A 17,667-nucleotide genomic window follows, 5' to 3' on the forward strand; every position below is an offset into this window, starting at 1 on the left:
CTTCTATACAGCTTAAAGTGACATTTAAAGGCTTAACTTGGTTAATTAGGTTAACTAGGCAAGTTATTGTATAACGATGGTTTGCTCTGCAGACTATCGAAAAAATATATAGCTTAAAGGGGCTAATAATTTTGTCCCTAAAATGTTTTTGTACAAATTAATAATTGCTTTTATTCTTACCGAAATAAATCAAATAAGACTTTCTCCAGAAGAAAAAATATTATCAGAGATACTGTAAAAATCTCTGCTCTAATAAACATCATTTGGGAAATATTTAAAAAAGAAAAAAAATGCAAAGGGGGGCTAATAATTTTGACTTCAACTGTATATATATATATATATAATACTTTCAATTTTTCTGATATTGTTTCTATTTTTCTATTAATTTATATTATTTCTACCTTTTTATTTACTTTTTAACTTTTTTTTGTTTTGCTTTGCTTTTTTATTTACTTTTTTAATTGTGTTCTGTTCTGTTCTGTTCTGTTCTGTTCTGTTCTGTTTGATTCACAATTTGAATGTTTATATTTTCTTTTGTACATGAAACAGAAACACAAAGAAAAGTTTCTAATGCCAAATGTATTATCTAAATGTTAATTATTATGTTATTATGTAAATATAAATGTCCCCATTCATTTTCTATGGTAACTCCCACATCTCAATATCAAATCCACAAACAAGTTTATGCCTTAGTTGTTCAAAGCATATATGTCAAAAATAAGAAAGAAAATATGTTGCTACTGTACTTCTTCATCATGGCTTGATGATTATGATGCTGTGCTTTTAATATTTTCTTCCAGCTCTCCTCTTAACCTATCAGGCCTAATATTTGATCAAATAATGCATTTGAGTAAAAGATGCAAACAGTTAAATTAGAGACAATGCGTAAGCCCACACACTGTATTTTCCTCCATGCAGGAATGAAATATAAACTGTGATGTTTTTATTTTCTGTGGTCAACTGGTGCTGTTAGGGCTGGAACTTCTTAGATTTGTGATTCAGAGTCTTTGATTGTTTATTTCTGGAAGGATGAATCAGACTCTTATCGAGATGATTCACAGTTTCTTTCTTTCTCGTCTCCTGCAGAAAAGCCAATGGCACAAGGACCTCCAGGTGGAATTTTTGGCATCTTGGGAGTGGTGGTGGTGGCCGGACTGATTGTTGGAGTGGTGGCCACGATATGTATGGTGTACAGAAGAGGACAGAAACCTCGCACCGAAACAGACAACGATCTGTAAGTACTTCACTCACAGGTGATATTGATTGTGGACACTTTTTGCCATGGCCAATTTTGTCCCCAGCACTTTATGAAATAGCCTGCAGCAGGAATCAATAGACAGTAACATAGGGGAAACTGTATGAAGACATTTACTTTCATCTGTCTTATTTAAGAGAAACTTTGTTATTATTATTATTATTATTATTATTATTATTATTATTATTATTATTATTATTATTATTATTATTATTTGTATTATGTAATTTGCAATTTTAGATTTTTTATTTAAATGTATTATATTTCTATGCCTAAAGGTGCTATTATTTTGATTATAACTGTTTAATTAAATGGTTTTATTTAAATGCACCAACATATATTGTCTATATTTTCAAACATACTATTTATTTATGTAGTTGGTTAGTTATTTAGTTATTTAGTTAATTAGTAAGGAAGCTAAAAATCCTTCGGTTCTATTTTGCATCACAGAATATTTCTGTTGGTCATGTTACAGTACATTTCTATTATATAAAAAAAATACTCAATATATAATCCCATCAATCTTCTTGTTACTTTAGCCCTATTCAGATGGGATTCATTTTTTATTCAGAGTTTGCTGAAAAATTGTAGGTAATTTGCTCTGAAATTTTTACAGCGGCCGCATGAGAAAAAAAAGACAGTGATGGCAGATTCAGACTGGATTAAAATTACAATGTACGTTTATGAAACAGAAGCTTCTCTATTATCCCTCAGTAAAATAAATCTTGTCTGAATAGGGCTTTTAAATGAGCAAACCACCTTTAAAGGGGACATATTATACCCCTTTTTACAAGATGTAAAATAAGTCTATGATGTCCCTAGAGTGTTTATGTGAAGTTTCAGCTCAAAATACCTCACAAATAATATTTCATGAGTGTTTGATACTGCTCCTTTAAGGCTTTGATCCAAATTGTGTCATTTTGGCGACTGTCACTTTAAATTCAAATGAGATTGGGCTCTCAGCCCTCTTTTGGGCGGAGCTGCAAGTGCCCATGTGTCAGCATATTGGCAGATTCGAAAACAAGACTAATGTCCAATGCTAATGAGGTAGAGATCGTCACTATTGGGCGAGGCTTTGCCTCTCTGATGACACGTACAAAGGGAGAATGTCAATCAAAGTGTTTCTGCACACTGTTTTTATTAAGTTTGATTATAAAATATGGAATTTATATTTGTTTAACCATCAAAGGCTGGTTATATTCACACACTGCTGCCACACAATTGTGCCTAAACGTATTATAAAAGTGATTTTGGCATAATAGATCCCCTTAAATACTATGGGGTCATCACACACACACAAAAAAAAATCACTTTTTAAAGGCATCTCTCCTTTTTGCTGTTAGTTGATGCACTTGATTGCTTAAGAGCATGTTACCTATTTGTTAAAGAGGTTTTCCTGATTGCTATGTAGACCTGATTTGTCCATTTCTCCGTTTGAGAGACAGGTGTTTCAATCAGGGCTGATTGCAGGAGGCACATCAGATTAGCGCCAGGACCAGTCAAATCCCGAAAAGCATGGCAGATAAACAGAACCCTTGACGCTCTGCGGTTTTAAGCACAGCACACTTCAGTGAGAATAAAAATAAATAAGTAAATAAAAAAGTCAGGGCTACATGGGAACTCGGAAGGACGAAAAAAACTTCAGCCCTGATGATCTACAGTGATTGCCGTTGTCTGTGGTTGTGAAGGGGTTTGTTAGAAATGAGTAGCGATAAGCTGTAGTTCTGAACTGTGTGTCCCAAAGGCAACGTAAGCCTAAGAAGATTATAGAAACAATTATATGAAAATCTTCGAATTATGGACTTTCTCCCTGAAGCATCATAACTGGAGAAGTGCTTAGCAATCTTTGTAAGTCTACGAGTGCTCTGTAGTGTAATCGAAGAATGTTAGCGTGGCTTGCATTGTTAAAAACTTGCATTATATAAAGTGCTATTGGAAATAAAGGTGACTGGACTTTTGACTAAGTATCTAGTCACCTAATAAAGGTGACTAGACCCCCAGGCCTATTTTTAACTTGAGTGACACAATGGTAAGTGCAAGAGGATGCTGCAAATAACATGAATGCCATGGTCAAAAATCTCTTTACCACACTTTACCACTGTCAGATTGAACGCTGTGATAATGAATACTACAGCATACTGTATTAGTAAACTGATAAACTGTAATAACCAGTCTAATGATCTCTTAACTCATCTGAAGTTAACACATTGACATTGTGTTGTCTAAAACTGAATATAATCCAAATATATATATATATATATATATATATATATATATATATATATATATATATATATATATATATATATATATACATATTTGGATATATATATATGTGTGTACAATTGAAGTCAGAATTATTAGCCCCCCTTTTATTTTATTATTATTTTTTTTAATATTACCCAAATGATTCAGTAAATTTTCGCAGCATGTCTAATAATTTTTTTTTTCTTTTATTTTGGCCAGAATAAAAGCAGTTTTTCATTTTTTCCAAATCCATTTTAAGGTCAAAATTATTAACCCCTTTAAGCTATTTTTTCTTTTCGATTGTCTACAGAACATTTACTATCTGTAGATTATTTACTGTCATCATGGCAAAGATAAAAAAAATCAGTTATTAGAAATTAGTTTTTTATTAATTAGTTTTTTTTTATTCGTTTTTTTTAATAAGTATATATATAAACTATTATTCACCAATAGCTCACATTCGTACAGTATGTAAAATATTTAAAGGTGCTGTATAAGTTTTTGACTCTTCTAAAGCATATAAATACCATAATATGTTTGCAGATATTTAAGAAACATTCCAAGTGAACATTCTTGTTTATCCGAAAAAACAATGCTGAAGTCAGATATTCTGCTTTGAAATGTGTTTTCCGTGCCGTGAAACGTGTTTTACATCTGTATTTGCTTTGGTCATTTAACCTGCCCAATATAAATAATATAACTATTACGAACGTAAAAATTAGGTGCGCAGGTTACATTGTAACCCTGTGTCCTAACAACACGTTATGTGACAAGATTTGCAGTGATAAGCAATTTAGTTGTTTGCACCAGATGAAACATGACAGAAATTTAAATAAAGCCATTTGGAAGCACAGCATAGTGCACTCACTGCACTCCAATATAATCGAAAGCTTTATAATCGAATAAATACATATTAAACCTTAAACTTTAACATTATTAAATGTACATGCTGAATCACCATTAGTTTTGAGTCACAGTTTTAAAGTTCAGTTTCAAACGGTTTATTTTATTTTCAACATCTGAGGTGAGCTATCTGCTGCTGCTTTCAGTAGTACGGCAATAAATTTATTGTAAAATGGCATTCAAACTCACATTATTAGCATTTAACACTGAATAAAGCACATGAGGTGTACCTAAAGTGATCACAGTTTATCCTGTTTTTCAGCTGCACGAAACAGAAGCCGTTTCAAATGTATCAATTCGATGTGTTGTTTAGAAAAAAAACTCTTTTTAATATGGAAAATATTCTTTCTATCGCATGACGTTTCTTTAATTTAGAACGCAACTTTGATCAGACTTAAGGCTCAACAGTCAGACTCACTACTCAATCTGGCAACCTGCACTTGCGATTGTTTTGATCCAGGAATGCAATACCTATTTCAACCACTGGGTGTCAAACTTACATGCTGCACATTTATTATGTGAGCTAAGAGAGATACACTGTAAAAATGCTGAGCTCTATACAATTTCCCCATGTTGTTCTAACACAAATCAATTAAGTTAATGTAATTGTTTTAACAAATTTAAGTGGATTGAGAGTAAAATTATTAACCCCCCCCCCCTCCTCTCAAGAATTGTGTTGTTTCAGCTCAAATACTGTAAGTAGTTTGATCAAGCCACTAAACATAATAAGCGGACATGTAAACATAGAATTGAAAATCTAATAGACAATAGTCCAAAAATAGACTAATTATCAAATACACAGGAATGAAGTAACTTAAGTAGCTAAAACAACACAATTCTCGAGATTTTTTTTAAACAACTTAATCGTTTTATGTTCAGTCCACTTAAATTTTGTTAAGTTTACTTAATCAATTTGTGTTGGGACCACATGAATGAATTGCATGGAATCCTGCATTGCTTACAGTGTAGAGAATCACAAACTACTTATTACTGTATATTTGAGCTGAAATAACACAATTCTTAATATTTTTGGGTGGACAACTAAATTGTTTTATGTTCAATCCACTTAATCATTGAAATTTGTGTTGGGAAAACATGAATGAATTGTGTGGAACCCTGCATTTTTTTAACAGTGCAACTTGAGACTTGTGAACTCAGTCCATATAATATATCTTTCTCTAATTTGGAAACCCGACACTGTATTGCACAGGACTTGCCACCGGTTCCCATCAATGTCTTCTCTTTGAGTCCTTTCCCAAAATCCTCAATGAGCCGGCCAAAATTCAGTGTGGCTTCTGCCCTCATCAAAATAAAAACCATGGGAGATGAATGTGTGGACATATGGCTTTTTCTCCCTGCCATACGGAGACACGGACGCCCCGACCGCTTCCCATTAGTGACTTATTTAGTCATTCGTCAGTAAAATAAAAACACTAACGTACAGTACAGTAGACACTAACATCACTTTCAACCCACACTGAGTCACTTGGATCAGTAAAAGCAGCATATTACAGTTTATCCCCACTTAACTTGCGATTTTGAAAGTTGCAGGTAATCTGTCCTTCTGAGAGGATAATTATTCCCTCGCAGGAGAGTTTTTGGCTTCTGTCCTTCATGGGACTTTGGCCCTGGCACAAGCATGAAATCTGGCACTGGATCCACCTGACTTCTTAATTACCTCACTGATGAAATTATGATGCTCGTTTTGAGAGAGATTCCGTGCCATTTTGCGTTTTGCGGTTCGAGAGCTTGATGTTTCAGTTTGGAAGCAGGACTGAGCATCGTTTGCTCTGAAGAAAAGTGATCCGTTTGAATGAGCAAAGCACACTTAGTTGTTCGGTTATTCAAGGACACTTGGTTTTGATGGTGTGCACTTATGTGTGTACTAATTATTTTTTGCACCTAAATGCAGAAAGAAGTAATCACTAAAGCAGGTTTCATTTTTCATGCATGAGTGAATAAATGATTAAATAAATAAATAAATAAATAAATAAATAAATAAATAAATAAATAAATAAATAAATAAATAAATAAACAAATAAGGTGGGGGAAATATACAGTAGGTCATGTTTTGTTTTGTTTTTCTGGGAAAAAATATTTTAAAGGAGCTATTGATATGGAATTGAACCAGATTTTGAAAAAAAAAAAAATATATATATATATATATATAAACAGTAAACAAATGTATGTGTAATAACAATGGGATGACACAAGGAGAAATATGGAGTATGAAGTAACATGCATTGCTCAGGTGTGATTTTTTTTTCCCCAGACTTACACTTAACAGAGTGTAAAAGTCTTGATGGTTCTGTGGTTATTGTCTATCAAATTTGATTTTTATTTTGTATTCTCTATTGTATTTATGTCAGGTGATTAGCTGGGCCATTCTACAGTTTGATTTTCTTTCTCTGAAAGCATTTGAAATTTTCCTTGGCTGTGTTTTGGATCATTGTCTTGCTAAATTGTCCACCCTGGTTTCATCTTCATCATCCTGATAATGTAGATGTTGGACTGAAGCAGCGAGTATTAATTTACACTGATGAAGGGCAGAGGATTGCTAAATAACTACTGAGAGATTTCAGCTGCTGTCTGGGCTTCACTGCTTTTCTACACCTCCCTTTCTTCATGTGTTCATTACTTTTTTTTCCTGTGTCATTTCATTTTATAACACATAACTTCATTTGTAAACTAAAGAATATTTTTATTTTCATATATGTATTTCTTTGGTTGTTACATCTGGTGAAAATGTCAAGTCAACAGCACCTTTATAAATATGTTAGAAAAATGGTGAAATGTTGAAGACTTATTTCCTCCACTGTCAGGGCTGGCGCGTCCATAGAGACGACGTAGGCGGCCGCCTAGGGCGGCAGAATAGAGAGGGTGGCGTCCGCGACACCTCCCTCACCACCCGCATCCTTAGTTATATCCGCGACTAGGGCAGCAGAATAGAGAGGGCGGCGTCCGCGACACCTCCCTCACCACCCGCGTCCTCAGTTAAATCCGCGACTAACCTGGTCTTTAATTTCATCCGCAACAATCCTCACTTTGCTAACGGGTCACTTTCATTTTCACTTTCGGGTTGAGGGTGACATGATCGTCCTTTGCCTAGAGGGGCAGTTCAGCTTGCTTTGGCCCTGTCCACTGTAAACAAACAAACAAATAAATAAATAAGCATATGCAGTGCACTCGTTAATGTAGCAAAGTGCAGTGATTTAATCATTTTTAAGAAAGAAAGAAAAAAGTAAAGAAAGAAAAAAAGAAGGAAAACAACCAAACCAATAAACAAACAAACAAACAAACAAACAAAACAAAAAAAAATAATAATAAAAAAAAAAATAAATAAATAAATAAATAAATAAATAAATAAACAGTTAATACATGCTATAAATTGAGGCATTTTTGGTGTACTTATTATTTTTATTTCTGAATTAAAACTATTAATTAAAAAAATATTAATTAATTAAAAAATAAATATATTTTGGCAAAAAAAGTAATAATAAAGAATTGAAAACTCCTTTTAAGATGCATCATAATGATACTAGATTTGAAAAAGGGATTATAAATCGAATTACTTAAAGTTGTTGAAAATAAATAAATAAATAAATAAATAAATAAATAAATAAATAAATAAATAAATAAATAAATAAATAAATAAACTGGCTGGTGGCGCTTTCAATGGCAGATGCATGAGTTTATGAGCTGTGGGTAATTTTAATCTAATATTTTGTGGAAATGTTTGGTTCAATTTTATTATTATTATTATTATTATTATTATTATTATTATTATTATTATTATTATTATTATTATTATTAATATTATTATTATTATTTTGTTTCATTTAAATAATTAGTTTACTTTTGATACTCCTAATATATTTGATTTAAACAAACTTGCTGTAAATAATAAGTCATTCTTTCAAATGTCGACACAACACTTAATGTACAGTAGGCCTCCTAATAAGATATTTATGAATGAGTACTTCGTGATATTCATAAAAAATAATGTATCTAAATGAAACGTTTGACCTTAAATATATATATTTAAAACGTTCACATTTTACTAGTTTTTAATTAATTTTTCTTGTCATACCCATGCCCACTCTTATCATACTTTCCATGTCGTTTGCTCCCGAAGAAATAGCGGTGTCAAAAATCAGCACATGTACAGGCCTCTTAGCAGTTTGCTTGCTTTCTTCTGTGATTTACTCAAGATGCATTATGTTCTCTGCCTAAATGTAATTTCTTTTGTTTGCCATGACTATCATTATTCATGAGAAGAAAAAAAAATAAGAGGGGCTCCAAATCATCATAATTTACCTTAGTGCCGTTGTTTTCCCTCAAGAATCCTGAATTTACCACCCAGCAGTAAATGGAGCACTTGTGTTTGTCGGTAAATGTAAATCAAGCCCGCACAGCTGCAATAAGTGTCAAAATGAAGCTCTAACACGCACCTTTTATCTGCGTTGAGAGTCAATACGCTTCAGACGACCCTGGTGAAATGCCACCTAAGATGGAGTATTCTACTAAAGACCTGGCATCTGCCCACATTCTCCATCGCAATCAATCCGCAGGCCTAAAGAGACAAATAAAACACACTGATTTCATCTCAGAGGAATAAATTAAGAAGAAATTAGGCTGTTCTCTAGTGGTGTTATGATGCTGGAATTTCTAACTTATAATATAATGGGATATCTTAAAGAATATTGATAGCAATTTCAATATAATGGGGAACTACTGCCACATCATGAATTAAAATTGCAACATGCATATTTTATTTTTTTTTTGTGCTAAAAAACATTATACGTGGCTCATTTTTTTAAAATGTATTTTTATTATTTTTATTTTTTATTTGTTTATTTAACAGGGACAATACACTTGACATTGTTATACAAAGACAACTGATGAGCATATACATAGTGCATATATTATGAAGCTAAATTCCAGCCCTCGTCCCTGGTTAGGCTTTGCATAAATAAAAAAAATACAAAAATAAATAAATAAATAAATAAATAAATAAATAAATAAATAAATAAATAAATAAATAAATAAATAAATAAATAAATAAATAAAAACAATACAACAAACATGTACACTATATACATTGCCACAAACATAAAATGTAATTCAATCTGCATACTAAAGAGATCTGTAAACCTGACCAAACTGAAAGAATACTACTTAATGTTCACATTGCTGTAAAGATTTCGACCATTCTTTCAGCTTTACATAAAAAACTGGGTTCTGATTGTAACTTTAAGTCAACAGGCATGGTATTCCATATGAGAACCTTTCACTGAAAAGGATGACTGACCCACAGTGGTTATGCATCTGTGGATTGAACAATTCCCACTTACTGCCCCTCTGGTCTTTGCCCCATCACTGCTAAATTTATGTATCAACTCACAGACTACCTTAGGGGCGAGAAATGTATACACTTAAACTTGTTTTTTTTTTTAAATTATACTTTAAAAAACACCCCAGTTTAACAAGTTTTAAACAATTAGACTGGGTTCTTGAAACTTTATGGTTCTTGAAGCGATTGGTTAGCCCTCCGATATTCTACTAGTATCAAAACTGTGAATCAGTATAACAAAATATTAACTTAATTTAGATTCACAAAAATATGGACTATAGTATCAGAACTACAGTATTAGACGTGATCTAGCTCCTTAATCACTCCACCTGCAGCGAGTGCCAAGGATGGTACTAAAATCACTATATTTTGATAAATACTGAAGTTGTTGGACCACATGTATTGTTCAGACTTTTTTTTAAAGCGATAATCTAGTTTAGATATGCTGTTTATTTTATAAAGATAGTGCCTATATGGATGTATGTATAGTGGTCTGTTGTGTTATTTAATTTGTTTAGGCTTTATCTAAAGGCAATATTTGATCACAGATATTTGATCTGTTATTTACTCCAGAGTATATAGATTTGACTGCAATGTTTAGTTGTGCAGCATAATATATATATGTGTTATACTAAATTAAAACTTGGTTGTTATTCTTTTTTTATTTACTTAACATGTTTATATTGTTGTGTGTTAAATGTTATCATTCAATTAATGACATTTGATATAAATTGCAGCATTATTTAAATACTTTGTAGTTGATGTTACATTGTTCTGATGGCGAAAGAGAGCATATAATCTTTCGGTCTTTAATGCTGAGTTCACACTGGACAATATTAGTCTTGATTTTTTTACTCATCGACAGGTTTTATTTGCTAAAGAATGCACAAATATTTATTTACCATCCTTGTTTCCTGCATATCCAAACCTAATTTCATGAGGAAACGTAACTATTTTAAGTGTTTTATGTAATTTAGTGGCTTATTCGTATGAATTTGTACAAGTTCAGTTGCATGAAATTGAACAGTTTTAAAAAGGACGCATGGCACCCAACTCTAAACCCAACCGTCATTGGGGGATGAACAAATTGTACTAATTCGTACAAATGAGATCATACCAATTCAAACAAAAAAGCCACTAAAACAAAATAGTTAGATTATTAACGTAGTGAGATTCCTTCAATAACAACTTATTTATGCAGTTTTGTTGAGAACCAGAGCTCAGACCATTTGAATGGCAAACTATTACAAAATACTAAGTAGCAGGGTACCTTTTCAGTCACGCATGTGGACTTAAAACCAGTGATTCCTAGTCAAAGTGTGTGTTGGGGGGGGGGGGGGGGGGGTTGTTGGGGGCTGGGACGCTTGGTGATTTCTAAAAATCTAATTCACTTTATTTAACTATTACAATTACCACAATTTATCCATAACCTACAGTAGAAAAATAATAATGTTCAATAGTTGGTAATCCTGGAGGGATTACGTTATATTAAAGACACAGCACATACATTTTATGGCACCAGGTTAAACTTTCTGCCACCTTTACGGCACTCACGTACATTAAAAATAAATAGAGACCACATCTGTGCATGGAGGATGGTCTTCGAGTGACGTTCTTCAAAATTAAATGATGAATAGACTTAGGCCTATTAGTATGTGTGCAACGTTATGCGCAAGGTTTATATATTAATAACCACCTCAGAGGATACTGAGGTTACGAGTCACTGGCATTGTTATTTTTTAAGGTCAAGGGCTGAAAGGTTTGGGAACCCCTGACTTAAACAACATGGCGCAAACCAAGAAAATGATAGCTGCGCCGATCTGAAAATAGCAAAAAAAAATTGTTGCGTTGAGCCTAGCGCTGTATTGCGCCTGGTGTATGATAGGGCCCTATAAGTCGAATAAATTTGACTGATTGATTGACAGGAGGTGTGGGACTGCAGCAAATCTGAACATCAGAGAGTGTGGCAGGTGTCAATACTGCAGAAAATTAATATCAATCATTTCAGTATTGATATGTATTGAATATAGATACCTTTGACAACTCTCTCTGTCTCTCTTCTCAATCTCTCTCTCTCTCTCTCTTTCTCTCTCTCTCTCTCTCTCTCTCTCTCTCTCTCTCTCTCTCTCTCTCTCTCTCTCTCTCTCTCTCTCTCTCTCTCCCTCCCTGTATCACTGCCTTTCTATGCTGCTTTGCTTCAGTAACCAGTCTCTCTCTTTCTCTCTCTGGATCCCAGCATCGCAGTGGCTGATAGCTGTGTGACAAAGCCAGAGGCCCCTGGGACTGAGGCCCCAGAGAAGCCTGAATCCCCCACCAGGAAAGTAAAGGCCACGGCCTTCTAGTCGACCCCCCTTTCCAGAGTTTCCCCCCTAGAGTCTCTGTGTGGCATGATGGATCTTCAGTTCTGCCTGTTCTGAGCTCTGTGTGAGCAGCATTTGAGCATTACTTTTGGAAACAATGTGATGAATTCTGTTAGCCGTTTGTCGTTACAATGCAAATTTAATTTTTTTATATTTTATAATCTTAATCTTAAAACTTACATATGAGCAACACCATCCAAGGAGTAACAATCAGTTCTAATTCAGATGTAAATGATTTATAGTCAATTTATCAATCAATCAATCAATCAATCAGTCAATCAATCAAATTGGAGATGGGGATTGTTTAAAATAAGAAATTAGGTCACAATACAAGACAATATCACAGTCATAACTACAAGCTATAGTAACATTACAAGAAACAAAGTTGTTATTTTTTTCACAGTAAAATATCTAAAATTACCTTCTATTATTCTATTCTATTATTATTCTATACATTTTTTCTATATATTATTCAATTATTCTACTTATTATTTAGTTTGGTTATTAAATCAAAATTTATTTGCATATATATTTTATTACTTCTACATAAAAACCACTCAAAGTTTATTTTACTTTTACTTCTTACTTATTTTACTTCTACATCAAAGTCACTCAAAATTATTCTAGTATTCTATATATTTCTCTATATATTATTCTATTGTTATATCTATTATTATTATTATTATTATTATTATTATTATTATTATTATTATTATTATTATTATTATTATTATTATTATTGATTCTTAAATCAAAATATGTTTATTTTACTTTTACTTCTTACTTATTTTACTTCTACATCAAAGCCACTCAAAATTATTCTATTTATTCTTCCATATATTATTATATTATTCTATGTGTTTTTCTATATATTATTTTATAATTCTATATATTTTTCTATATATTTTTATATTATTCTATATATTATTTTTCTTGATTCTTGAATCAAAATATATTTGCGTATCAAAGCCACTCAAAATTATTCTGTTATTCTATGTGTTTTTCTATATGTTATTATATTATTCTACGTGTTTATATATATATATATATATATATATATATATATATATATATATATATATATATATATATATATATATATATATATATATATATATATATATAATTCTATTATTCTATTATTATTCTTAAATCAAGATATATTTGCGTTTTTTTACTTCTACATATAATAATAATAATAATAATAATAATAATAATAATGATAATAATAATAATAATAATAATAATAATAATAATAATAATAATAATAATAATAACAATACTACTACTACTACTACTACTAACAATAATAATAATAATAATAATAATAATAATAATAATAATAATAATAATAATAATAATAATAATAATAATAATAATAATAATAATAATAATAAACCAATAATTAAAGAAATAAATAATTTAATAATAAATATTACATAAAACATTTAAACAATAAAAAGTCAATCAGATTACAAAATAATAAAAACCTGTCTTAATGCAAAGTTTAAGGTACACTAGGTACACATTAGGTAAATACAAATATATTTAAAATATAAATAATTTAAAAGAATATGCTTATACAGTAGCCTATAAAAACCTGTAAAATGTATAAATAAATTAATGAATAACCAAACGAATGAATGAATGAACAAATGATTGAACAAATGCATAAATAAATAAATAAATAAATTTATTTTTAATAAATAAAACTTTTTTTCTATTTTCTTATAGTTGATTACTAATAGGACAAAAGCACATCTAAATGATAAGTAAATGATATCAAAAGAAACTTTGCATGAAAGAAAAACAGTTGCCAATTTTAAGCCAAAATGTGAGCATCTGAACAGTCCATCTCTTCTATATTTGTACATACATCCCTGAAAACATAGGTTAGTATGAATGAAATCCTTATTCTTTTTTTAGCTATAGTATTTTTGTTTGACCAAATTCCATACAGTTTATGGATGATTTTTGCCATCGTCAGAGCTGAAGAATGCCGTACAATATGCGCAAGCAGCAAAGTTTAGCTTTTTGAAGTGTGCACTTTCATCATGCACTCTTTTGAAGTTATTTGTGTAACAATCATTCCTCGGGAGGATTCCTGTCTACTTTTTAAAGCTATTTCACACTGACCCGCGCTTGCAGTCTCTGCTCAATATGCTAAAACACGTCTTCCTACCTCCGCTGGTCTCTCTTCTCTCCTTGTGTTGCCTTGCAAGCATGTTTCTGTCTGCATGTCCAGTATATGAGCCCCCGGTGAACAGTAGCGCCGCTTGTTGCTCGTGTTTCAGTCATAGAAGATCTGTGTTTTTCTGTGTCTGTTAGAAAACCTTTAACTTTATGTTTCAAAACATTGATTTTAGTGTGATGATGAAGATTTTACTTGTCTTTTTTTCAAACCTACTAAAAAGATTGCTTCAGCTTTATATTGGTCACTTTCAACACTGAGAGTACTCTCAGATCGTTTTATATCTACACTTTTATGTGAATTATAGCCAAATATTATCCTCCTGAGACCCCAGAATTGGAATTATGTTATTTTTTTTTTTTCTGAGACATCAAGTGCTATATTTGAAAGTCTGGATGTCATGTACAGAGCATATTCATGATATCAGGAATACCAAATGTTTGTGTTAAATTAGGCTTTCCAGTCTCCGTGGTCAGTCCATTATTTCCACTGTATCTGTTCACCTGCGTATGCTACAGCCATTTCACCCTGCAGCCCAAGACTGGTTACTCACTGAAGCTAAGCAGAGCTGAGCCTGGTCAGGACCTGGATGGGAGACCACATGGGAAAATTAGGTTGCTGTTGGCAGTGGTGTTTGTGAGGCGAGCAGGGGCACTCAACCTGTGGTTTGTGTGAGTCCTAATACCCCAGTATTATGTATGTATTATGTAAAACCGAGGTCCTGACGAGGTCTGTGGTCTTAAAAAATCCCATGGCACTTCTCGCAGAGAGTAGGGCTGTACCCACAGTGTCCTGACCAAATGTCCACCATCGACCCTTACTGATCATGACCTCTGTAGCAACTGACTCCCATGTGTAGTAGCCGGTTCAATTCGAGCTCAGAGCAGATTGGGTGGTGTAGGACCAGCGGGGTTACATTGGTGTCATGAGCTAGATGGGAGTGAGTTTAAGGGGGTATGTGTAGTGGAGGCCAGCTAGTGAAGTGCTGTGTGGGTAAACCTCACTCCTCTGACCTCTAAAGGTGCTATAGCAACAGACACTAGAGGCCATGCTCTTTAGCCTTCTTGTTAGAGCAACTGACTCCCATGTGGACAGTCGCCGGTTCGATCCCAGCTCGGCGCAGGTTGGGTGGTGTAGGACCAGCGGGGTTACATTGGTGTCATGACCCAGATGGGAGTGAGTTTAAGGGGGTGAGTGTAGTGGAGGCCAGCTATTGAAGTGCTGTGCAGGTAAACCTCACTCCTCTGACCTCTAAAGGTGCTATTACAACATACGCTAGAGGCCATGGTTTTTAACCTCCTTGTCAGAGCAACCGACTCCCATGCCGACAGTCGCTGGTTTGAACCAAGCTCTAAGCTGGTTGGGTGGTGCAGGACCAGTGGGGTTATTTTGGTGCCGTGACCCAGATAGGAGTGAGGTTTAGAGGCATGAGTGTAACGGAGGCCAGCTAGTGAAGTGCTGTGCAGGTAAACCTCACTCCTCTGACCTCTAAAAATTGCTCTAGTGACAGCTCTAGGGGCCATGGGCTTTAGCCTCCTTGTTAGAGCTACCGACTCCCATGCGGAAGGTTGCCGATTCAATCTCAGATCGGAGTGGTTTGGGTGGTGTAGGACTGGTAGGGTTACACCTCCAAACCATCCCCATCCACCAAGTTGCTCCATCACTGACTCTCTACTTCACCAATATTTGATGCGTAATGAGCACACTGGCACCATTGTCCTGTGGCTGCATCATCCAAGTCAATGCTGCACACTGGTGGTGGTGTGGAGAGACCCCCCTCATGATTGTGAAGCGATTTTGGTCTAAGGCCATACACGATGTGTGTGCTATATATATATATATAGACTGCTGTAACATTACATTATGCTACCTCAGGGAATGGAACAGCGATATTCCAAAAGGTGGTGCCCTAGTTCTAAAAACTAAAGTAAAACATGCCCTTTTCTCCAAAATCGTTACATCAATAGAGTTTGTTACATATATTTTCATTAAAGTGGAAATTAATTCACAAAGTAATGTAAACTTGACTGACTGATTCATTCTACTTTAAAACTAAGAAAGGATTGAGCTGTTCAGTGTGAAGTTCATGCTGTTTAAACTTTATAATGGACTAGTCTAGAAATCAAGGTGAAATACAAATCAAAATGTTCCAAAGTTATAACAAAGAGTCTGACAACATTGACGTCTATAAGAATATAGTATGTGAGCTTAATGGCTTTACCGTGATGTGTCAGAAATAGTTAATTCCCATAATTCTCCATCCTCGTGGCGACATAAATGGCACAACTGTTGGCCGGTGATCATTAAAAACGCTACTGGCAATTCAAGGAGTCAATCACTGGATGGACAGTCTGTGAAAACAGATAAAAGCACAATGCAATAAGGCGTCATTTCTGTCCCCAGGGATGATTTTGTGATAGTAGTTCATTTTATGTTGACACAGAGATTTATAATCGATGCAATCTATTTCCTTGACTCTAAATGTGTTCCTGTGTGTACGATAATAATGTGCCACTGTTTGATTTTTGAGAGCAGTTTGGTCCAGAAGTGGGCTGGTATTGACTTCTGGCAACCAGGGCTGGAGTGATATTAAAGGCTCCTCTGCAATAATTTAACTTCCGTGCTCTAGCAGAGTGCATGGCACAGTGACAGGGCTAGGACAGGGTTGATTATCAACACAAAACAACATTATGGATTGACTTTGGGTTTCCTTGAAGAGATTTCACAGCACTCCAAATATCTCAGCAACCATCTCCAAATAGGTACAGTAGGATGGATGGATGGGCCAATATGCTGATGAAGTTATGTGGATGGATGGATGGATGGATAGAGGGTTAGATAAACATATTAATATGCAAATGAGTTGATAATTATGTGGATGGATGGATGGATGGATGGATGGATTAGTGGATGGATAGATGAATGGTTGGATTAATGGATGGATGGATAGATGGATGATTAGATTAGTGGATGGATGGATGGATGGATGGATGGATGGATGGATGGATGGATGGATGGATGGATGGATGGATGGATGGATGGTGAAATAAATGGACTAATATGCAGATGGTTGGATGGATAGTTATTGGATAAATGGATAGATGGATGGATGGATGATTAAACAGACTAATACGCAGATGGATGGATGGATGGTTTGTTAGTTAGATAAAATAACTAATATGCAGATGGCTGGATGGATAGTTATTGGATGGATAGATGGATGGTTAGATGAATGCCCTAATATGCAGATGGTTGGATGGATGGATGGATGGATGGATGGATGGATGGATGAATAAACAGACTTATATGCGAATGGATGGATAGATGGTTAGATAAATGGACTAATATGCAGATGGTT

At 33.7% G+C, this 17,667-nt stretch overlaps 1 protein-coding gene across 1 annotated transcript in view; it reads left to right on the plus strand.

The window, feature by feature from the left end:
* Window positions 1-17,667, plus strand: part of nectin1b (nectin cell adhesion molecule 1b) — a 451,256-nt gene that overhangs the window by 323,163 nt on the left and 110,426 nt on the right. Inside the window, exon 6 of the mRNA XM_056478835.1 lies at window positions 1,087-1,234. Coding sequence (XP_056334810.1) covers window positions 1,087-1,234 — 148 coding nt within the window. The remainder of the gene's footprint in view (window positions 1-1,086; window positions 1,235-17,667) is intronic.

Source organism: Danio aesculapii, chromosome 18 (genome assembly GCF_903798145.1).
Source record: "Danio aesculapii chromosome 18, fDanAes4.1, whole genome shotgun sequence".
NCBI classification, from domain to species: domain Eukaryota; kingdom Metazoa; phylum Chordata; class Actinopteri; order Cypriniformes; family Danionidae; genus Danio; species Danio aesculapii.